Raw genomic sequence first — 23,524 nt, 5'->3', positions numbered from 1 at the left:
AAAACAAAGTGGATTTGAGATCAAACTTAAATAAAAGTGAAAATTGAAAAATATCCAATTAATAAGCCTAATGAAAGGAGAAAATATAATGACAACAAGAAGTGAAAAATAGGCCTGATAGTACATGTCCCGTATTTATACTTGTCAGAGATATTGCTGATAGCAACTTAAAGATACTTGTTTCTTTGGCCATCGTGTAACGCTCTATAGCGAGGTTGAAAAGAGCGATGGTTCCCCAGAATAACTCGAGCGCTGTTTGATGCTGTTTGTTGGCAAAACCCGAGCTTGACACCGTATCCCCGTGTTGCTCCCAGCGCTCGGAGCCTCTGCCGTGTAACGTCGTCCTGGCGAGGTGTCCTCAGCAGCTCTCCCTGCAGAGCCCGGCCAAAGCTTCTGTCTCTGTCGCACGGCACGAGATGCTCACGCCGGTGTCTCCTCCTGAGTTGTCCCCCCTCTCCTTGTCCCTTGCCGAAGGGTTGGGGTGGGCGCAGAGGCGGGAGCTGCCCCCTCCGGCTCCGCTCCACCTGGTTTGCACGCGCGAAGGAGGTGTGAGATTTGCTGCAGTGTAACTACGGTGGGGTTTTATGTTTGTTCCTCTCTTTTACCCCTCTGGAACTTGGGTCCTAAAAATAGTGCAAGTTTGAACTGGCAGATGTTTCATTTGTCCTTTACCAGAGGACCAAAATTAGCCTCTCATTTGGCACCTAAATAAAGCAGCTTAACTGCCTTTATGCGAACTTTGCAATTACTGTCTATTGAAGTTGCAACATTTTGTTGTGTTTGATGGGGAAGGCTATTATGTAAGCAATACCAGCACCTAAAAAGCCACCAGACCTTGAAAGAGAGAGGACGAGCAGGAACGAGCCCAACTGTTCTGGTTTTGGTGTTTCAGTTTGGTTGGTTGGGTTTTTTTTTTTTTTTTTTACTTTTTCTGATCTGAGGCAGGTGGGGTTTTTCTAATGAAAATTTCATTTAAAAAAAAAAAAAGCAAAAGTAACTTGGAAATGCTCAGAGCGCTGTCTATTGTAAAGGTAAAAAAAAAAAACCCCACTCATAAAAGGGCAGCAATGGTTTCTCTAATTTTCAGAGAAAAATCCGCACAGAATGCCTGAAGCTGGGTTAGCAGTGGGACTCCCCAGGGGCAACAGAAAGATGTTATAATCAATTACCACATCATAACACTGATGTATGATAATTACTGAGTGTTCCTCCTGAGATAGTGCAGCATTTGGCTGGGATGCGGCTCTTTCATGGTCCACTGCCTGATTAATATGCAAATAATAGGCTGATTGCATGATGAATGCAGAAAATGAGTTCGCTGATAACGTGAGCACCGAAGCGGGAAGATGATAAATTACTTTTACTGACTGTCCTACATTAAGTACCCTTTCTCAACAATTTTATCACAAATTAAGTAAAGCAGTATGGAGAGATTATGAGGATGTGTAAAATAATGTACCTTAATAGCTTTTATAATATTGTTGCGTACAATGTAAATGTCATTTTGTTTCAGTACTTTAGCCAGTACTCCTCCCGAAGAGGAGTGCATTAGGTACGGCAATGTTCAGGGTCACTCTTCTCCGACCGCTTGCTTCTAAGACGAAGAACAACCCACTGTGCCGCGGATGTTAGGGCGTCACTGCTGGGGAAGGAGGCAGTCGTTAGCCTCGGATCCATCCCATACGTATCTTGCCCGTAGCAAATCGACGTCCACGTTGTTTAGTGTGGGGGGGATGTATTTAAATGCAGTGCAGAGTGCACAGATGCGTTCTGCTTCATACTCTTGTCTGGAGCAGGTAAGAGGTTAAAATCTCAAAGGAGGATACAGAAACACCTTCACGCTCAGGCTTAGGACAGAGGAGGACAACACACAGTCGTAAACATGGTGACACATTAAAGTTAGTCTCGAATCACAAGGTCAGCAAGTCAACAAAGACACCATAAACTGCAGCAGAACCTCAAAAAGCTCTAACTCTGTTTTCCAAAAGGTATTGTGCACACGTTTATTTTGATTATACTAAAAATATAACTGTGTGTGGTTGTGGCATCTTGATTGATTGCTTTCATGACATATTTGTTTTAATATTCAGAAAATCCTTAATAAAGCTTTTGCACACAAGCTGTTTTAATAATAAGGTTATTGAAAATATTTTCCAGCAGTTATTTCTAAATATTGACTTCTGACTAAGTTACGGAAACACAGAAAAATCTGAATATTAAATAAAGATTAGCAGAGTAGAGCAATGTCTTTTAAAGCAGCCATGATTTTGCTATTAATCACCTAATTTAAAATCTGATTTCTTTTTAGAAAGGGGTTTTTAGTTGCTGAAAGGTAATTTGCAAAAACAAAAAAATATCATTCAGCACTTTTTAAGGCAGAGCCCCTACTCTTGGCTCAAGAAGCTATGCGTGAGCAGGTAGGCGTTTGAGGAGATGCTCCCTCCGTGCTTGCTGTGTTGTTTACCTCTTCCATAGACACTCAGTTTCTGCCACTGAGACTGGGAAGGGATTTGGAGTTTTGGGCCTGGCCTGAGCGTTGCTCTGATGTTTTTGAGTGTGTCTCTATATCCAGCTAAAATTTGAATTGATTAACTCCCGTTGTATCTTTCTGCACAAGATTCTGGACATCCTGGACGTTCAGACCGCCCTTCATAGCGGTCCGTACTCCCCACCTGAGCCTGTCCATGCTGCAGCGGACAGCCAAGTACCAGAGTCCTCCTGACTCAGTAGCAATTAGATGGTTTGATTTTATGCATCCTTAGCAACGTCGCTTACCCGTTCCTCCTGTACGAGTACCTGGATTTGTCTCCCCACATCCGGGTGCACCATGGGGCATATGTTGTGCAGAACAGAACTTCTCAGCTGTTGAGGCATTTTCCATCAGTGAGGCACAGCACACCTCTCGGAGAGCGATAAGGCACTCGCTCACACAAGGTGTGGGCTCGAGGGAATGTGTGTAAAGGGCCGCACGCCTTCACCAGCCAGGGAGGCTGTTCAGTGATGCCTTCCTGCAGCGACCAGAGAAAGAGGAGTCAGGCCCACGTGACGGCACTGGCGTACTCCACGGGGCAAAGGCTTTTATTTAAGAGGCAGGTGCAGGGAGGAAGATCTGACCCGATCAAAGCTTGTGAGCTGAGCAGGACAGCCCCCCTGCCCTGGTTCCGTGCTGCACGCGATCCAGAGTGAGCAGGCATAGATCACACAGCAGCTAGACGTGCCTCTGCGTGGTATAAAGTTGGTTGGATAGCCCTGGGCAGAGGCTGTTCTGCAGTTGTCGTTCCTCAAGCAACATTTAACTCACAAGGCTGCACTAGGACTTTCCTAATTATGCTAACTCTGGGGCTGGCATAAGAGACCATCCTTTTGCTAATGAGCTTGCACTGCAAACGAGATCAGGAAAGAGATTCAGATTCCTGTTCGTAATCCCTCTACCCGTACGGTGTTGCAGGTGTGTGGCAGCGTGGGGCTATTTTTCCAACCTGGTCCACAGATTTGGTTCCCCCAAGCACTTGGGACAGATCAGTTGTGGTTCAGTGTCAGGCAAAAACGGAGGTAAAGGATGGAGCCGGGACAGGAGTACCTGAAACTGGTACTGATGCCAGCTCTTGGCTATCAGAAGTTGCAGTCGTAACGGAGGTTTGGGCACAATAGTGGGATTTCCAAGGCGGTCTGAGGCATTTGTGGTTGCGCATTCGTTGAAAGGAGAATTGGTTGCCTAACTTTTCTAAGTACTTTTCTATGTCCAGCTGTAAATCTCTCTTCATGAGTCTTATCACCAGCTCCCACCTTACTTGCTCTTTTCTGAACTTCATCTGATTTTTCCAGCTCTTTCATGTTTCTAGAATGGCTGAAAACACATTTGTTAATACAAGCACAACACTAACATAATTATTGAAAGCGCAATATAAAATTGCAGCAAAACCTTGTTATTTTTTAACAATAGAAGTAGTTTTTTTCAAGTACTTCTAACATTTACCTTCGTCATTCGGACAGTTTTATGTGCTCCTGGCGTTTAACATATACTCATATGCAGAACGGGGACCTTTCTCTTTAGTGTTGCCCCAGTAATTTCAGTGTTAACCAAAGCTGGTTTCCCCCCCTTGCAGTGCAGACGTGCATACATCCGCACGCTTTCCTAAAGGGGTTTTCTTTTGATCCCTCCCCCTTCCACATCAAATTTTCCTCTGAGCCAAGACCCAAAATAACATTTTCCCCAAAGTTATAACATTTGTCAAACAAACAAACAAAATCTCCACGGTCATAGTAGAAATCTATAATCGTAACTATAGCAAGTGCTTGCAAGTATAACTGCACGTACCTACATACTTTACATCATTATATATGTACGCTGCGGGGAGGTTTGTATACTCCCTACATATAACTGTGGGAGTTTATAACTGTAGGGAGGATCATATTTTCATAAGCCACATTAATTTGCAAATTGCGAATAGGCAAGGTTCACTCACTTAAAGTAAATCCACCAAAACCACTACCTGTGAGAAAGCGTTCAGCTTTCACGGGTATTTTCTTTTAATTAGTCAGAAGAGGGATGTATTGCAGTGCTGTTCAGGTTTATTACATAGTTCAAGCTTGCATTCCACCACTGTTAGCGAGTTGTTACAGTGCTTTAGAAGATCCTGCAAAGACAGCCATTGCTAAAGGTAAAATTAGATAGAAGGTTGGAGGAAAAAAACGTGGTTGTCCTGAGGCTGTTGCTGTTGATCAGCTGTGTGATCAGGTCCTGGTGCTCAGGACAACATAGCCTGGGTTTTGGTCTACAAATTGGATGGAATGGGCGGCCTTATCATCAGGGGAAAACAGAAACTAATCCAGTCCCAGTATGAGACACTTTGATCTCAGGCAACCTGCCAGGTCTGTTGTTGTCCATTAACTCATCTGCACGAGGAGGTAAATGCAGGCCCTGAAGTAGCAAATGCTCTTTTAAGAGGTTGCCGAGAAACCTCCTGTCCACATTTGTCTGCTTTCATCTTCCCTACTAATTTGCCGTAAAGGGAATGAGCAGAGTACGGGATGCTTTGTTGCGTCCCCGCTCCACTGTGCGCAGGACGTGGCGGTTTCTCGCTGTTCCTCGATAAGGAACTTTGAATTTGAGTAGTTTGGCATAGACCTGGAGCCTGAGCTTTGGACATTACGAAAGTGGTGCATCAGACCAAGTGCCAGTTAAATCATGTTTGGGTTCTTGTCGGAATGTCACAGAGTACCCTGTCATTTTGTTTTAGCAACTTGTCCTTCCAAATGTGCAGTTCGCCTTATGGCATGCCAGCAGTAAAAATGTCACTTACAATAATTACTTTTTGGTGAAAATGCTTGCTGACTTCCTACCTTCAAGCTGTTTTTTACACAGTGGGGAGATAATAAGAAATGACTTTATCCTGACTGCTCAAATGAACACTAAATGGAATTTAGGTTATTATTACTGCAGATAGAGGACTGTGTATTGAAATTTAAATAGTGGATCAGATAAACTACAGAGATTTGTCTCTGAAAATTATAGTGGATCTGCTTTTTCAATCCACTTCGCTCTGAAAGTTAAGGCAGCTGTTGTCTGCCTGCTGTCTTTAGAATATAATATTTTTCATAATCCTTTTAGAGGCCCCTGAATACCTTCTGTGTTTTGCATGGTCTTCCCCATCATCTCCATGTTCTGTACCTCGTTCCCCATGAGTCCTTTTGCAGCTTATTAGCTAAGCTTGCAATAGCAACAAAGGTTGGGCAGTTTATTCTCCCAGCGGTTCCCGAGCTGCAGAAGTACAGAGTGCTCTTCACAGGCAGGTGAGGATGCGGGGAGGAGAGGCTCGGTGCGTTGAGCTTGTGCGTTATTCTTGCAAATTCAGATGCTTTTGTTCAAATCTTGGCTCTGAACTTCTGATTTACAAGTGGGCATAAAGTCAGTTTGGTGCCATGGCTGTAGGAGTTGAGGCAGCGTCTGAGCAAAAGTGGCAAACCTGCAGCTCTCAAAACGCGTGCAAGAAGTTCCACTGGAGGAATCTGCCCAGCATGGTGCCTCTGGGAGTTGTGAAACCATATCCAGGTCTCAATGGTGCTCCATCATCTAGATACCTCTGTTGAGGGGGCGACATCTGGGACTGGTGTCGGGTCATGTAGACATTTGTGATCTTCTGGGGAGGTTTAGCAGGCATCACCTGCAAGTCTTTGCATCTGAGGTGTCGTGAGCTTCAGAAGGAGCATCCAGCTGAAGTGTGCGGAGGATCTGAGCTATACCACTGCTTTTGTACGGAGGGCCACGTTAGATTACTTCCTGTTGTTGAAAGAGTTCCTGTACATCACAAAAATGATCCTTCTTGACCAGTGCCCTGCAGATTCGCAGAATGTAATTAGATATCTCTGACTGCTGAGTTCATGCAGATGAGCGGGTGATGCTCAGGAGTGCTGCAGGAGGGGGCCCAGGGCAGTCTGTGGGTCATTACACCCTATAGGGATTTTCTCACGTTACGATGATCAGACCTCACAGATGAACGTGTCAGGCTGATGCTGTGTTGGGGGAAGTGTTTTTGGGTAATTTGCAGGCCATTGGTGGGATAATCGTAGTCCAAAGTGTTCTACAACCAGTGTTGAAGCAATTGAGGACCCAGGATCCAGTATTGGGGACCTGACCCCAGGATGGGCGTGGGAAATGTTGTAGTTGGAGACGATTAAGAAAATCTAATGTTCAGTTCAAGAAAACTACCATAACCAGTGAATTGAGACAGGAGCTCTGTTTTCCGACTTTCTCATATTTTCCAAAACACTGTCACGATAGAAGCTATGGGGAAGGTGTAGAGGATGGATGGGAACAAACCATCATTTGGCTTCATCTGTTGTGCTAAGGAATGCAAGACCACAAAAGATTTTCTGTGTCCATGTGATTAAGGCATGGTCAATTTGTTATGGTTCTCAACCAGTTTTGTAAAATGCTCAGACCCTAGTCCTATATGGTAAATCATTTGCAAAGTTTGTATAGTTTCTTAACTGATAACTACTAAGGGGTGGAGAGGGGAATGGGCAAGCTGGTTTGGGGTTTTGTTACAGTGAGACGGTCATTCAAGCAGCAATTTTATATTGGGAAAATAATATTTAAAAAGAAAACAGGGTATTTTCATACTGTTGACCTTGTTTCCATTTGTTTATGTATCTTCATTTTAGATTTTGTATCCCTCTCTAGTATTGTAGTAGGAAAAAACAAACCTGAAGGATTTCCTGGCTTAAGAATAAGGACCATGTGTTCTGCCAGGAGTGATGCGTTCCCAAGTACGGCACTCTGGCATTCACAAACCACATCAGATGTATTTGTCTTTATGAAGACATATTTGCCTTCAAAGACTTGAGTGCTCGCCTTCCCTGTATGGTCGTCAGCGCACTCTTAGCTGTTTTCATCAACTATGAAATAGCCGGTGTTGGTGTTTCAGTTGTTCTCGTGTTTTAGCTATGAGTGGAGGCCAATTGCACTTGCAAATATTTCAGATTGCTGGCCCATGTATGCAGACGTCACTTCCTAGTACTTGATTTGCATTTGATTATTATTTTCTATGCTGCATATTTGAATGTGCTTTTAAAAAGTGGTTGGAAGTGCCTAACTTCCCTATACCCCAAAGGTGTATTCTGAATGAATTATATAAAATTGCATGGTAGAGCCTTTGCCCTTTCATGACTCAGTTATACTTGCAGCTTTAGAAGATTTGGATCACTTATTTACATGCATTTATGATCTCTTTGAATCTTTAATGATGTTGGTCAACAGTCCTCTGGTCATTTAAAGTTGTCACGTTAAATTGATGTGTCTTCATCACATGCTGAAGACCTGACGGACACCATCTTTCCACCCAGCTAGTTTGGGGAGATCCTGTTTGCTGGAGATCGTTCTCCCATCCTCTGCAAAGCACAGGGCATGGCTTGCTTCTCTGGCTACCTGAGACTTAAAAGGTTCTGCAGTGACCTCATCACTGCTGACACTCTTGCTCTCTCCAGCTTTTTACTTCTAGCACCTTACTTTTTGAAATTTTTGGGTCTTTGCTTTTGGTTTTAAACTGGATATAGGCAGTCAGAAAGCAAAATGCAACACCCCTTGAGTATAGCAAAGTTTATCTGGAATTTATTAAAGTAACTTCATCAATAAATGGTGGCCATGGGGTTCGCAGGTTGTGCATGATGGGGTGCCCTACACTCATATTCCTCCCTAAAAACAAACGTGTAAACGTTCAGTGAACATCACTTGTGCACTTGTGAGAAATTGGATTGCTCTTAAGTTAGTGCTATTCTTCAGTGAAGTCTGGGGTTAAAAAAGCAGAACACGTTTTAAAGAAATAAGCTTTCAATGTATTATTTTCATTGAAAATGTTCAATTGCTACTTTTGAAATCTTAATATGTATTTTTCAGATGTCCTGAATTTGTTTCTTTGTCCTGTGAGGAACTTGAGAGAAATGAATACAGACAAATTATTTCATAAAACATGCGGAATGGCTGTGGATTGACAGTTAAATCTGTAATAGTGAATACATTCAATTTTCCCCTTTGTTCTGTCAGCAGTCACTTGTACTCTAAATGTCTATTTAATTTTTTAAGTAGATTAACGGGAAATGTTTGCGTTATTTGATTATTGAATTGACTTTTCCAAATAATGGCTCTTTTCCTCAAATATTTATGTGATCTTGAAAATGTTTTTCCATAAGGGAAAAATGCTAAAAATGAATGGGGAACATATTTTGAGTTATTTGTAGTATATGCGCATAATGCCTCATCTGAAGTCGCTGTACACTTGCCTTTCGTTGGGGGAAAAAAAGGCAGTTTGTCATCTGTACTGCCTTCCAAAATTAGATTCAGATAATCCTACCTTTTTGAGTAAATAAGCAGCAGATTGGTCTTAAAAATGAAATTCAAGTAAGCTCTTGATATGTGATATAAAAAATAAATAAGCTAATATGTGAGCAACATAGAGCATTTCAGTGATAGATGATAATATAGATTACCTTTGTTGTTTACATAATTAGGCTGGGCAGGCAAAGGAGAGGGAGAAAGAGGCATTAGTAAATGCTTTTGTTTAGTCCTGTGTGGTTGGGTTGGTTTTTTTCATTTTGGATTTTTTTCTGCGCTTCGTGTGTGCATGTGGTTTGCAGTGCACGGATGAGGAATTGTATAGGAAATTTGCAGCTGCTCTAGTTTTTCAGTAAGATTTGTATAAGCTGGCACAAGGGACAAAATTAGAGGGAACTTGAGCGAGTGCCGTGCAGTTTATTAGCTAGGCAGCCGTAATTTTGACCTTGCTGTGGGTTAAAGGACATAGACCTGAGAAGAAATCTGTTTATCATGTAGGGAATTCATGCCATCCCTGACAGTGTACAGTGAACAAGATGGATGATCTGCCAAATTGGTCCCTCGCATGGGTGAATCAGGGCAAATTTACAGTACAATTCCTTTGCTGCTCCTGATACAAAAATAACATTTGCTGGGTTTTATATTCAGTTGTATGATGACCTAGAGTGAACAGAGAGAAGAAAGAAGATTTGTAGGATCCCTATTGCCTTAAAGATTTATATGCACCTCGCTTGCCTTTTATGTCTGCTTCTTTTGCATCTTTCATAAAACACTAAGGAAAAAGTCCAATTGCTTGGTTTGAGAGAGCAACTTTTTATGTAAGTGTGTCAGGGAACCTCTCGGAATTGCAGCATCATGAAAGCTTCTGTTACCTTGAACAACACAATTCTGCCGTGCACCCTGCTTCATTTGACCCCTGCTTTTGCTTATGGGGTATTTGCCTTTATTTAGGATACGTTTCCGTGCTACTCAAGCTGCGTGTTCTGTAATGATTGGACAGTATTCTGGAGAACAAACTTGAAAAATAGTGAAAATTGCTGTTAGCCATCGCCATGGTAGTGACAGGACTCGATGCTGCAGAGTGCCCTGCTCTCATAGTAGTGCTGCAGCGCCCAGGAAAAAACAGTTCTGTTAGAGGGACTAAGTTTTTGATGTAGACCGGCCTCCTCCTTGTACAATTGAGAGTGTTGTAAGCTTCCTCCAGAGATTGCGAGACGAATCCGCTGTGTATGAATCTGAGATACATGCGATTAACCGCATCAAGTAATGAGATGTGAGACAGCAAGGAGGAGGAAGCAGGCCCGCAAAAATGAGAAAGAACCGTGAATGGAGAAATCGAACGTGCTCTTTATCTTTGAAGGGAATTGTTGTTCTAAACCACATTGTCTACGTGTTGTTGCTTGAAAAAGTGTTTAGACTCTGTCCTTAGATGTCTGGATTTTCTTCAGTTGGTACATTCCATTAGAGATAAATATTAATTTATCAGGGGAAAACAACATTTTGTACAGAATCTATTGTTGCTGGCAAATTAACGGATTCAGAAAGCTTTCTTTTAAACAAAGTGTCACAATAACAGACTTGGATGTCTCCTGATCCACTAGCTATCTTTATGTTGGATTCTCAAACGCATTAATTAATACAACATAATTATAAACTGTATTTTAATCTTGTTAAAAGTTATTTCTGGGCAAAGAGAAGTGCAAAAATGTGATGCGAGTGATAAGAAACAAAATGAAATCAGTAACACTCTCAAGATATAAAGTTGTATCAGTTGTAGAAAATCCCTCATTGACGCTACAAAATAGGGGCTGAGATAGTTCCTCGCAAGTCGCAGAAGAAGGCTTAAACCAGTCTGGAGAGGTAGATTTAAAAGCATCCCTATACAAAACTGCGGTGGAAAGCAAAACTATGAGATTTCCTGACCAAGGAAATTTCTTGCAACCTTACCAACAATTGCACTTCATTTTTTCTTGATTTTTATTTGTATTTGTACATCTTGTCTTTATAAGAAAGTAGAGATGAGTCAAGATAAAATTAGAAAATTATTCTGTTTTTAAAAAGAGGCTTTTTAGTACCCAAGTCATAACAAGTAGCATTTTGCATACTTAGGCATTTCTTTAAGTAGGTAGAATATAAATGAGAAGGAAAGTTAAATATCCTGCAATCAAAACATTACAATTATGCTAAAGTGGGGACTTTTTCCTTTTTTTAATTACAGAAAGCACTCCAAAGACTTCTGCCAGTTGCAGTCCTGCTCCTGAATCTCCCATGAGCTCCAGTGAGTCAGTGAAAAGCCTGACTGAATTGGTACAGCAACCCTGTCCCACTATAGAGACAAGTAAGGATGGCAAATCCCAAGAATCTAGTGAGCCGCCTGCTTCTGAATCCCAATCTACAACACCTTTGCCGCTGTCGGGCCACTCGGCACTCAGCATTCAAGAACTGGTTGCTATGTCCCCTGAGCTGGATACATATGGCATAACGAAGAGGGTCAAAGAAGTGCTAACGGACAACAATCTTGGTAAATTGCTTTATTCTCAGTTCTTGACCAAATTAAAAGTGTTCATGCTTTTATTTTTAAGCTATATTTCAGTAGACGTTTACAAGAATACTTGGGTTTGACTCTGGCTTAAGCTTTAATCTGTTGAAAAGATTATTTTTGGTTTTTTTAAACTGGTAGAAAAATCTTTTCAGATTGTCACACTCTACTTAAAATGTCATCATACCCTTGCTCTTCTTAAGCTCTGCTCCTGGCTCACCAGCCAGATACTGCTCCCACCTCCCTAAATACAGTCCAGCAGGCTGTCAAGAAGACCAGAACCCCAAAGGCAGAGATCTCCCCCCTTGAGAAATGCTATTTTCCCCATGCTTTTAGATTTAAGGCCCCGGTATTTTAGGCATAGGTGACGTAGAGGAGTCCACCGTGGTTAGAGCGGGAGGTGCATCGCAAGCAAAAGCATAGCCTATCTGTAGAGCTAGGAGGGTAAATTCAGACTCAGTTGAGGTTTAGATGAACCTGTAGATAAGTGTATGGGGCCATTCAGTTATTTTGCTTAGAGATGTGCAAAACTAAGGCTGCCTGTGCTTACAGATGAGTTTTTGGGTGCCAAATTAAGTGTAATTTTCATATGGCTCTGTATTTGGTAGTCAAAGGGAAACCCACACTTAATACTGCCACTGTGCCTCTAAATCACTAGTTCTTCATATGCGTTTAACACTTGCTTCCCTCACAAGGCGTTGGGAAACCATTAGGAGTCCTTTGAAGTCTAGCAGGAAGGCAGTGAGGCTGCCCCAGTGTTACCTGCGCATGCTGCTGGGGCTTCATGGGATTCATCTCACTGTGTTCAGGTGTTCAGAATAGATGTCTAAGGTGGTTGGGAGGAATTAACTCTCCAGAAGTACCAGTTTCTCTCCATTCACTACAGATGGGACCAAAAAGATAAGTTTAGATTTAGACTGCTGATGGTATTTAGGTGAGAAGAATTCCATCCTCTGAACACTATGACTGTATAAGTAAAAACTCCTTTATTTTAGTGTGTAAGGAAGCCTTTTTTCGGTTAGACACAGAATAGCAGGGGTTATTATCTTAGAGATTTTTTTTTTAAAGGGGAAAAGTGCTGGGATGGGGGAGGTTGTAAGGTCTCATTTAACATAATCTGGGGAAAAAAGAAAACAGCCCTGATCCTGGACATACCCTGCATGAGAGTGTGTTCCACTGAACCCAGCAGAATTACTTGCTCATGCACATCGGCGTGGGCAGATTGTGGTTGCTCGTTCAGTGGACATAACGTAGAGATAAAGCCACAGTCACGGTAAGGGTTTGCAGGTTCAAGCCCCTAGTTTTTGGGCAAAATGCTGTTGAGTGCTGTACCTGCTCTGGTGTTCCAGAGAGGTTTGAAAAAGTATTTTTGTTTGCATTTGCTTTGATGCCATTTTTACTTAGTCTTTTTTATTTCCCATGATTTTTGTTTTCCTACAGTGTGGCTGACAAGCCTAAAAAGCAGCAGAAGAGCCAGGAAATGTGCCCCAAACTCTGCATTAGGTGTGGAACCAGTTTCAATGTCTCCTTTTGCGCCCTCAGTGTGCTAGTGCACCAGATTGACTTGGTGCACAGGTTTCTCTGTCTTAGGCCACAGGGCCTTGTGAACCTGTCTTAGGCAACTGCTGGTGGCTCAGTTGTTCCGATATCATCGGCCAGTAAAGACCGCGGTTGTGCAAAACCATTCAAGATGTGTTTGGCGAGTCTCTCCTCCCATGCCTTTTAGCATTCGTTCAAAAGCTGTTCAAAACGACGCTGGCAGCGTTAACGCTGAGATGTTGCTGGTATTCCTAGTCCCAAAAGTCATAGTATTATCAGTGATTCCCTCTTGGGCAATATTTAACATGGAGAGGGAAGCAAATGCAGTGAGCTGTTGAAGGATTGCAACGGTGGGGATTTTGCAGAAAGGGCCAGGACTAACAATGAAACCAGCATCATTTACAGAAAGTATTCTCCATGAGGAGCCATGTCAGTGGCAACAGGCGTGAAGGATGTTAGGGAAAAAGATGGGGAGAATTAGCAGTAGTTTTAGGAAACCTGTGCTTAAAAATATTCCAGTTATTAATAGCGCTCTGATGAAGATGGAGTGTGATACACCTGCTACCTCCTGAGAATGATTTCTAACACATTCCCCATTAGCTTGGGAGTTATCCTGTCCTGCCATATCCTGGGATAAAATAAACGACATAAACGTCTTAGCTTTGTTCTTAACACCTAGGGAACATGATGTTACCTCCTTCCACGTTCACATTTTTATTTTTTAGGCTGTAGTTTGAAGTTCATTTCCTTTAGCAGCATTGCTAGTACCTGATCTGAGCTGCATGTTCCCGACCCTTTTGCAAATTTGTGCCAGTATTCCTGTTTACAAGGCCGCACAATAAACCGGACCAGTTGATCTGAGTCAAAAGAGGCTACATTGTTCTTGGTTGGTTTGACTCGGATCAGTTCCCTGCTCGGATTTACCATGCAGCCGCAGTGGCCTCACTGGCACTGCGCAGCGGCTGTCGGAGCTCCCCCGGCCACTGGAAGAAGTGCTCATGGAATTGCAGCTGGGGTCAGAAACTGTGGGGAACATTAAAGGAAAGTTACTTACGAAGGCAAATTGAAAGATTTTTAACGTAGCTGTCTTATCATGATAGTAGCTGGCAGGTTTAAAGGTAAATGGCGAGGCCTTACTGATGTTTTTAAATACAAACAGGGAGTAGGTTAACTCTGCAACATGCACCATCTAAAATTGGCCCTGAATTACTAATTTTGTCTCATTTTCCTGATATTGAGGGTAGTGGGAAATCATTTATTACGTAGGAACTTAAGTAAATTTTGAATTTAGGTTTCTATTCAGTCTGTAAGAACCATTTTCAGGGTTAGTTTTAGAGCTCATGAGCAGACTGTGTCATGTTAGCCCTGCCCTCGTTTCCCCTTTCTGCCTTTCATTGTCTCAGCTGCTTCCTCCAGAAGCTTTGCAGACCCACCTGCCCCGTGCAGCTGAATGGGACATTCTGCAGCTTCTGACTGGTCCCACGTTCCCTCTTCTTCCCATATAGGTGAAAAAAAATCCCCAAGGCAAAAGTCTTGGGACATTTTTTGAGAGGAGGAGGAGATTCATGGAGTTAAGCACAGGGGATGGGTCTATAGAGCAGATATTTTCCACAACCTGTTTGTGTCAGGATCAGGTGAGGCTGTGAAGGCAAGAGCTGATGGCGTTTGTGCAAGCGCGGGCATGTCCTGTGGAGCTGTAGGACACATCTGCATTGTCCCTTAGGGATCTGTTTGTTGCCACTGGCTAAGGCTGCTGGCATTGCTGGGAAGTGAAGGAAAAATATTCTGCTTTGTGTTAGTGAGGGCATTTGAAAGCTGAGGGATCAGACACGAGACCCCAAGGCCTAAACTTGGTCAATATAGAAAGATCTTTGGGTTACCTTGAAAATACATGATAGCTGTGCTTCTATCAGAAAACACCAGAGATGACTCACATGACTTCAGGGTCTGTCGTGTAACAAAAGCTGTTGCATATCAAGGCAGTTTAGCTTAGGAAGAACACTGAAGTGAAGGGGGTTAGAAAACCAGCTGTATGCTTGGGCAGGCATTTTCCACAGTTCTTGCTAAGTTAGGTCTTAACCATGTAAAACCAGTGTTACTAATGCACATACAAATGCTGTACATTGAAAACCATATGGAATTTGTACCCTGTTAGATGATAGCATTTTGAAAGAGAAATAAAATTAAGCATTCTTACCTAGGAGTACTGTAGAGGCTGTAAAAAAACTGGAAAGGCTGTTATATTGTAAAATGTGATTATCTGCAGCTGGTAAAACAGAGAACACCACAGGTAGTACAACACAGAAAATACACACGCATGTCTTTGAGGACACTTACATGACCATTGCTGAATGAGTGGGAGGTTGCATTGGTCTTGGTCTGTTGATTGCTTGAAATGTTTGGATTGCCCTGTTGGAACGAAGTTGTTGCACTACCCTTCTGCATAAGAGCTAAGGACCCTCACTGCTCTCACTAGTTGCCTGCCTAGCTAAAAGCTCAGTTTATTTTTATCTTATTAATTTTATTTTTTGCACATTGTTTCACTGTAAGGTCCCAGTCCCCAAAGGTGTTGAGCTCCCTGTTGCAGTCAGATCCTAAGGATTAAACTAAAGCTCAATATTTACATTTTTAGTGGGAGGGAGAGTTTTTATTCTTCTAAATGTTTCTTTTGGGTTTTCAAGCAATTCTGAAGTAAGAATAATTGATGAATGATCTCGTAGACATGTTTCTGTCTTTTTAGTTAGCCTCGTCTCTTAGCTGAATGAATTCATGCGATTTTCAATTTTGTATTAGGTCAGCGTTTGTTTGGGGAGACAATCCTAGGGCTAACACAAGGCTCTGTCTCAGACCTTCTGGCTCGCCCGAAGCCCTGGCACAAGCTGAGTTTGAAGGGACGGGAACCCTTTGTCCGCATGCAGCTGTGGCTGAACGATCCCAACAACGTGGAGAAGCTGATGGATATGAAACGAATGGAGAAAAAAGGTAACTTGGAGCAGACTGCTGACTCATGTTTTCTGTTATTTCAAAGATGACCGCGTCTTTTATAATTCTCCATAAATAGCATAGAGGCAGCATTGATCCAGTATTGTGAAGGTTATGCAAAAGGACTTCGTGACAGCTTTTTCATAGCTTTATTTGATGCTAGCTCAAGCAGATACATCTCAAAAAAAGCCAAATGAAAAACCAACCCCAAATCCTGAATATTCACCAGCTGTCGTGAAATCATTGCTATATTCTCCTATAGATTAATTACTGAGGCCCTCGTGTATCACTGATAACTTGCCTTACCAAATGAGAAATGTGAGTTTGGGAGCTGGCTTTGGGTTATTAGTTAATAGTGCTGCAGCTGGTCACAGATGTTGGGCTGGAAGAACTGTGCATTGATTCCTGAGAGAGCTTCTTGCCAGTCCTGCACTGATGGTCGCTAGGAGGAAAGAAAAATGCAGTCTTTATAAAAGGGTATTTGAGAATAATTAAATTTGTAGCCTTTATAGGGACGGAGGAAGGTGATTGTGTTAATATGTGCTTGCATAAAATGGCTAGGTCATGAGTATGTACCTGTGAGACGTCTAAGTTGTTACTGGGTATCTTAGTAGGCAGTATATCCTGAAAATTTATCCTAGTCTCTATTTTTTAAATTTATTACTAAAAATAGTGGTTATTCAGAGCCTTGTTTTTAGTATGTTCATGTGATTTTACAAGAGAGACTCATAGGCTGCCATTATCAGCAGTTAACTAATTAATGATATATACATCTCTCGAGCTATCCCTTAATGATATTAGTACAGACAGCATTAATCGTCTGCACTGAAAGCGCTGCTGCTGACTGATGTCCTGAAAGCATTAACACATTTGATCAAGAACTTTGTGATTATGTTAAAAATTGCAGTGAGGGAGCTTCTGGGAAAATTGTAGCCTTGCATGCTTTTAACAAGAAATTCAAATCCTTGTCATAGTAACCAGCATAATATAATGCAGTGCAATATCTTATCGCAAATTGTGTATGATCTTCCATGGGGAGTAAAATCCACTTGGGTTGCCCACTTAAAACTGTAAACCAAAGGGAGCCATGGTGGTTTTTGCTGTATTAGAAACATGGCAGAAATAAAATTGTCAACTAGCTGGATTTTTATAGCCTCAAAGAGAATATCGCCCATAATGCAGGAAAGTAAAATAAAAATAATTTAAAAGTAGTACTGACAATATCCTTTCAAAACTATTTTCTAAACTGGATTCTTATCAAATACTGTGCAATACATATGCTCTATAGATGACACCTGAATAGAGATAAGGCTATAAATCATTAAGACTCTGTACTGAGCTCCTGAACTGTGTAAGTGCTGTCCTCATAGCAGAGCACTCTAAAGTGAATTGAAGCCTGTATTTTCTGCAAAATCCTTTCATGCAGGTAAGGATCCTGTGACTTAACCTTTTAAATTGCTCTAGAGCCACATTAAGAATTTAACTTTCCCTTCAGCTAATGTCAGTTAAAGAACAATGCAACTGTATCTGCTACCAGTGAAACATTATTATCAATTATTTCTCTGCCACATTTTATTAAGGGAGTAAATTAATAATTATGATAAAGGTGAGCTGCATATATCTTTTCTTCTGTGCTGCCAGTCTGAAGTTTCTGCTATAAATGTCCATTTTAAGAGGTTCTGAAAATTTGCAATGTACATTAACTAGCCTCTTTGGAGGAAGCTGGCGGTTCACGCTCACTAGACTGAGACACCCTGCACCACCTTTCCTGCCTTGGAAGAGTTCATTCCTCTCTCTTATAACCTCCCGGTGTGTGTGCTGCTGGTAACGTCACACTCCTCACTGAACAGTACTGAAGCCTGCTGTCAGGAGAAAATTTAATTCCCTTTATTTCCCCATTATTTCGCTTTTTAATAATCTTGTTCAATACCGCATAAGATAAAAATTATATTAAAAGGGGCTCTGTTTTACCTCAGTGGGCAGCCGCTAGCTCTGCAATAGCGTCTGCTACGTCTAGAGCTGAGCACATGCTGGGGAGTCATCCCAGAGGGACACGGTGGTGCTGGGTTGGCAACAGAAGGGGAAAAAAAGGTAATAAAACTCGGGGGATAGGGCTGGCCTTGACAAGTTGGTCTCAGACCTAGATCCAGACCTTTGTCCAAATTACATTTGGGTTTGGTTGGGGTTTTTTTCCATAGGTCTCTTGAGAAGTAGAGACTGATCAGACAAAAATCTAACTTGTCCAAAAATGAAGTGTGTTTGCGACTTGGATTCCAGTTTGAGCCTTGCTGTCACTGCATATGTGCTGAATGATCTCCTTATGTTGTCTACACGCAGCACATATGTTTAAAATAAGAATTAAAAAGGAAAAGCTTTTATAAACGTCATCTAAAGTTTCCAGAGAGCACCATTAAAGCCTAAAGCTTAGGTGCTAGTTCAGCTCATGACAAAGTGCCAGGATTGTGCCTTTGGCCCAATGGAAACTTGTTCTGATAATCTGTTATCCTGCAGAAAAACAATCGGTTATGGCAGACCAATGGGACATCGTCTTTATTTTTCTGTTAAGGGAAATATGTACATTAATATAATTCGTTCCATTCACATGAGAGAGACCCAAATAAGCCGTTGCACCTTTTGTGATCCCAGCATGAGGGTACAAAAGCAGAGGTAGGCATTAGGGCATGAAATTTTTCCCAAGCTATCACAGCTCCACGCTGTCCTTGGGAGTCTAAAGATGGGAGCTCTGACCTGCCAGAAGTGCCATCCTATGGGGAGCAGAGATTCAGAGCATCCTGATGCTCTGAGTGTCTCATGTTAACTCAGTTGCCTGACCGAATTCCAGATGCTCCAGTTAGAGATAGCCTAAACACCTTTTACATCTTCCACGCAAGGTTCTGTTTTGTCTCATGGCCTCCTTTAAGCTGCTGCATGTTGCTGAAGTGATAGATGCTGTCTTTCTGCCCTCTTGGTTGTGCTATCAGAGGAGACAAGAGAACCTTGTATATCGTTTGCATGTCAATGCAAGTTTGAAATAACACCTGGGAGTCTTTGAGATTAAAGACCTTATATAAATGTGAGATTATATTGCTGGAATGATTAATTCCATGGTTGAAGGTTGTAACGGTTCCTTGAAGGGTGCAAAAATAAGGCCAATAGATCACCTTGAAATAATGCGTTTACCTGTGGTCACTTTGCAGTTCTACATCTGGTTGGAACAACTTAAATAGGTGATTTTTAAAATGAAGTTTATTTAAGAAAAAAAACAACAAAACCAAACTTTGCTTTTTATGGTTATTTCAAACACGTGCAGGACTATGTATCATGGCAGAGTGATGGATCATGAGCAACTCATGTTCTGTTCCATATCAGTGATCTTACAGAGTAGGCAATCCACAGGTAATCTGTCATATTCAGAAAAAACAAAATGAGGACCACGCAGATACCCCCAAAGGTGACAGAGCGTGTTCAAAATTCACTTCGATGGTAGTAAGACACAGTGTAAAAGGGCCCCACTGGACATACCACCGTGTAGAGGACAGGATGCTGAAACCCACTTGAGACAGAAAACCTAGCTGGTCCTGTGGGGAGCTCTGCCGGAAGAAGTTGGCTTGTGTGAGAAGGGCTTTCAACAGTTCAGTTTATTCGATTGCATTGAATTTTTATTTGTTGTGCACCCTCAGCCTAAAGGCAGAGCTGTGGGGAGAGAGACATTTATTTTTTGAAGAATTTGCTTGCTGACTGGTGTGACGTGCCCCACATTGGTCCCTGGCTCCGATCGAAGCTCCTGGCGGTTGGAGATTTAGTGCCTGCTGGATTGATGTCAGGCTGGTGTAATCTGGAACTTAATAGCCGAGGTTATCAAATTGCAGCTCTTGAATACCTAAACTCTTAAATATCTAGAAGGTATTTAACAGGCCATTAAATATTTTATTGACAAGATTCATCTATATTTGCCATTTTCAGCCCCCTCATTAGCAATGCTCATGCATAATACTGCCAGGTGCAGTAAATCCCACCTCTCTTTGCCCGGTGTAAATCAATCAAGTCAGTGACAGCGTTTACTGGGACTCTTTCCGTGCAGAATTTGCTGGGATAATTCAGTCCCCGTCAGGGAGGGGAGTTAGCAGTGGTATCACAGGCTTCTGCCATCAGCTTCACCGAGCTCCATCAGTGCAGCAAGAGCTTTCTTAAAAGTATATGCATTTTTGAAAGAGCCTTGCGTAGGGGAGGAGGATTGCTGTGAGCTGTTTTTCTTTCATAACCTGTCATCGCTGTAGCAAAGATCTGTAGGAGAAAGCAGCAAATGCCTGACGGGTTATTCAGCCCATCACTGGGATCTCCAGGCTCCAGGCGCCATCGTGTGTTGGAGACTGTGGCTGCCTTCAGCTTCCATAGTCATATTTTTAATTCAGAGACCTTAGTGTACACCCGGAGTGTTTAACAACCAAAACCATTTAAGTTGAAATGAAGTGCAACTGTCCTAATCAGGTGCTTATGTGGAAGTTCGCCACTCTTGAAAGAGTGCATCTGAAATAAGTCATGTTAACTGAACCCTGTTATTCATGTCCCACATTCATTGAAAAAGCGGAAAACTCTGGCAGGTTTCCAGTCGATTTACCCTCTTTTCTTCCCTTTCTTCTTTTTCTGCCTCTTGCATCCTCCCCACATTTGCTTTCCTCTGATCTCTGGTGATGCCTCTTCCTTTCTGTTCTCTCCAAATAGCCCATCCATGCATCTACAACCTGTCATCTTCGCATTTATTCCACAGCTCATATGTTCATTGATTTTGCATTTGTATTCAGCCGGGGCTGATCCAATGCACTTCTCTTTCAGCCTACATGAAGCGGCGACACAGCTCTGTTAGCGACAGTCAGTCTTGTGAGTCCTCATCCGCTGGAATAGACTACAGCCAGGGAGCCAGCCCGCAGCCGCAGCACCAGCTGAAGAAGCCCCGGGTGGTGCTGGCACCAGAAGAAAAGGAAGCTCTGAAACGAGCCTACCAGCAAAAGCCATACCCATCACCAAAAACCATTGAGGAACTCGCTACGCAGCTCAACTTGAAAACCAGCACCGTGATCAACTGGTTCCACAATTACAGGTATGAGCTCTCCTGGGAGCCCTACTCATAAAGGATTTATTTTATTTGCTTTGGCAGGGTGCTACTCTGCTTCAGCAGACTGTGTCTGCTTCCGCTAGCGTTGAGCAGTTGCACAGAACGAACAGTTTCGACATCAGGGAGGTTCTGACTAACAGTAATGCTAATGCTCCTGACTAATTTTAAGTCATCCCTGAGGAACAGCAATATTCACATATTGATGTAAGCTGTGCTTTTAAATAGAAAGTCTTGCTTTTGGGGTGGGCATGGATTTAGAGATGTCCACTACTGAATATTTATAAATCCCATTGCAGTAAGCAAGACTGGTCTTTCTTACTTGCATACGCACACTCATGCAGACATATACTCGCATGTTATATACACAGATATAAGTGTGTGTTATGCCTGCGTCACTTGGTGGGGGTGCTTGGAAGTGTCCTCTGCTGGATGGCATCAGAATTGCACTGCTTTCATCGTATAATTTTCCCACGTAAGAACAAAATAAGATTTTCTTTTATGTCTTGAATCACTGAGCTCTGAAAATAGGCACAGTATGTGCTGTATTTCTGGGAAGCTCCGCACAGTCATGAAGCACAGAGAACTGATAACCCTGAAGTCAGATGTGGCCACAGATTTATTTCATTGTTACGATTAAATCAGTGAGTCCCGATGAAATGAAATAAGATGTTGGTCTGTTTAGTTCCTTTCTCATATTAGAGGGAACCTTCTCCACATTTGAACCATTGGAGTAGTTTTTGGCCTAGAGACACCAATAAAAAGAAACATGCTGGAATAGCATATAAGAATTACAAGGATTTGAATAAACCTATTATCAACTGTGCTTGGGATAGGGAATCTTAATTAGTGCAGCAGACTTTTCTCCAAGAAATTTGTGCTAATGAATATTGAACAGGTACAGTTAAGATACCAGATTTAATACTATTCTGCTCCTTCACTCGGAGCCAGTAGTGTTCCTAATTAGTCCAAATTGCTAAACTTGTTTGGTTTTAGAGGCTGCTAACATTTAAAGGGTATTTTCCACTTTGGCCCTTCTCAGCTTTTAACAGGGAAGTTGCTGAAGCAGAAGCAGCACGGTTTAATGAGATATCTCAGAAATATTGTGCACAATAGTTAAATAATGTTTACAGTAAACAAGATAAAATTTAAAAATTATAACCAACGAGTAATCATATTTACACTGAATTTCATTGACTTGAATCCACTACAGATGCAGCCTCTTTCACTGCTCAGAGTTCTCCAAATGCAGGCGCCTCTTCCAATTCCCACTTCTAGGCAATTATACACAAGTTGGAGGATTGCCTATGAAAATATGTTCCCTTCGGCCTGACAGCAAAATGTGCTGTTCTCACTTAGGCAGACGAGTGCGGGAGCACTGGTGGCATGTGTCATCTTCCTCATTATCATGAGATCGCCTGTTTAGGCGTGTTGCAAGAAAGTATGACAAGTCATGATTGATCAGCATGTTTAGCCACACCAAGCTATACATTAATGTGAACTAGGTGCTGACAGTTGTATACAAAATAAAAAACGTATAAACAAGGTGCTGTAGGCTGGTGGGTAGCACGAGCCTCACAGCACTGAGTGATCCAGACCGGTTCCCAGATGTGCTGCTGAGTCTCCAGGACTTTAAAGAGATGTCTCAAGCCTGTTTGGAGCCCTGAGTGCTCTGAGTGGTTGCCACCACTGAAAAATCAAACCACATGCCTGTTCTTTTCCTCTGTACAATAATTTTCTTAGCTTTCATTCATGAAGTACTCTTAAATGATTTGCAGGACATTGCAGAAGTGGTAAAAGTTACATGTTCTGTTAGGTGAACAGGGTCTGACTGTTCGGCAGCTCATGTGTTACAGGAAATGGGTAGTCTTTCCCCTCTTCATCTTCTCCAGGCCACACTTAACTGTATCTCTTTTATACTCTCTCTCAGCCGTTTCTTTTCCAAAATGAAGAGTCTTCATAGTGAAGCAGTTCCACATCTCAGACTATCTGGTTATTCTTTAATATAATTTTTTCTTTAAAGTAACTTCAGGTAAGGCAGGGTACAGATTTGGACACGTTTGTCTGCCTCTCTCTTGGGAATCCTGTTGCAGTGATGCTTTTCCTTTGGGACTCAGCCCAAACCTTGCTTTCCAAAGGTGCTTGCTGCAGCAGAATATACCTTTATATCCACCAGATGGGAAGGCAGCACTAGCATTTTTTTTCTGCAGCAAAAGAGACTAAAAAAAAACAAAAAACAAACCCTCAGCAGACAAAGAAATAATTGACTTCAGAATATAAATAGGTATAAAGGATTTTGACATGTCTGCAAACTTCTCCAAGTCTATGGCTTTGTATCCATACCATTCGCATAGCTCTCAGAACATAAAAATAAATATACCTTAACTTTGTGTTAGTGAAGCACATACAGGACGCATCAGTTTGAGGCTCTGTTGTCTTAAGAATGGTGCAAAAGAGTAGGAGGTAGGGATTTCTATCCCACCCACGTGTGGAAACTGAACATAAACTCACTAAGGTCGCAGAG

The 23,524-nt window shown here is 42.1% G+C and overlaps 1 protein-coding gene across 13 annotated transcripts in view; it reads left to right on the top strand.

The window, feature by feature from the left end:
• Positions 1-23,524, top strand: part of CUX1 (cut like homeobox 1) — a 278,791-nt gene that overhangs the window by 220,025 nt on the left and 35,242 nt on the right. For 7 of the 13 annotated variants that reach the window (XM_075771597.1, XM_075771595.1, XM_075771589.1 and 4 more), the window contains 4 exons: positions 11,049-11,351; positions 12,810-12,872; positions 15,702-15,890; positions 20,724-20,988. The exons of 1 other annotated variant lie outside the window; for it this stretch is intronic. In XM_075771597.1, coding sequence (XP_075627712.1) covers positions 11,049-11,351; positions 12,810-12,872; positions 15,702-15,890; positions 20,724-20,988 — 820 coding nt within the window. The remainder of the gene's footprint in view (positions 1-11,048; positions 11,352-12,809; positions 12,873-15,701; positions 15,891-20,723; positions 20,989-23,524) is intronic. 5 more of the 13 variants (XM_075771592.1, XM_075771590.1, XM_075771599.1 and 2 more) reach the window with 1 other exon arrangement.

The sequence above is a fragment of the Balearica regulorum genome, chromosome 19, assembly GCF_011004875.1.
Source record: "Balearica regulorum gibbericeps isolate bBalReg1 chromosome 19, bBalReg1.pri, whole genome shotgun sequence".
NCBI lineage: Eukaryota > Metazoa > Chordata > Aves > Gruiformes > Gruidae > Balearica > Balearica regulorum.
The sequence above is the reverse complement of the archived record's forward strand: the minus strand, read 5'-3'. Positions and strand labels throughout refer to the sequence as shown.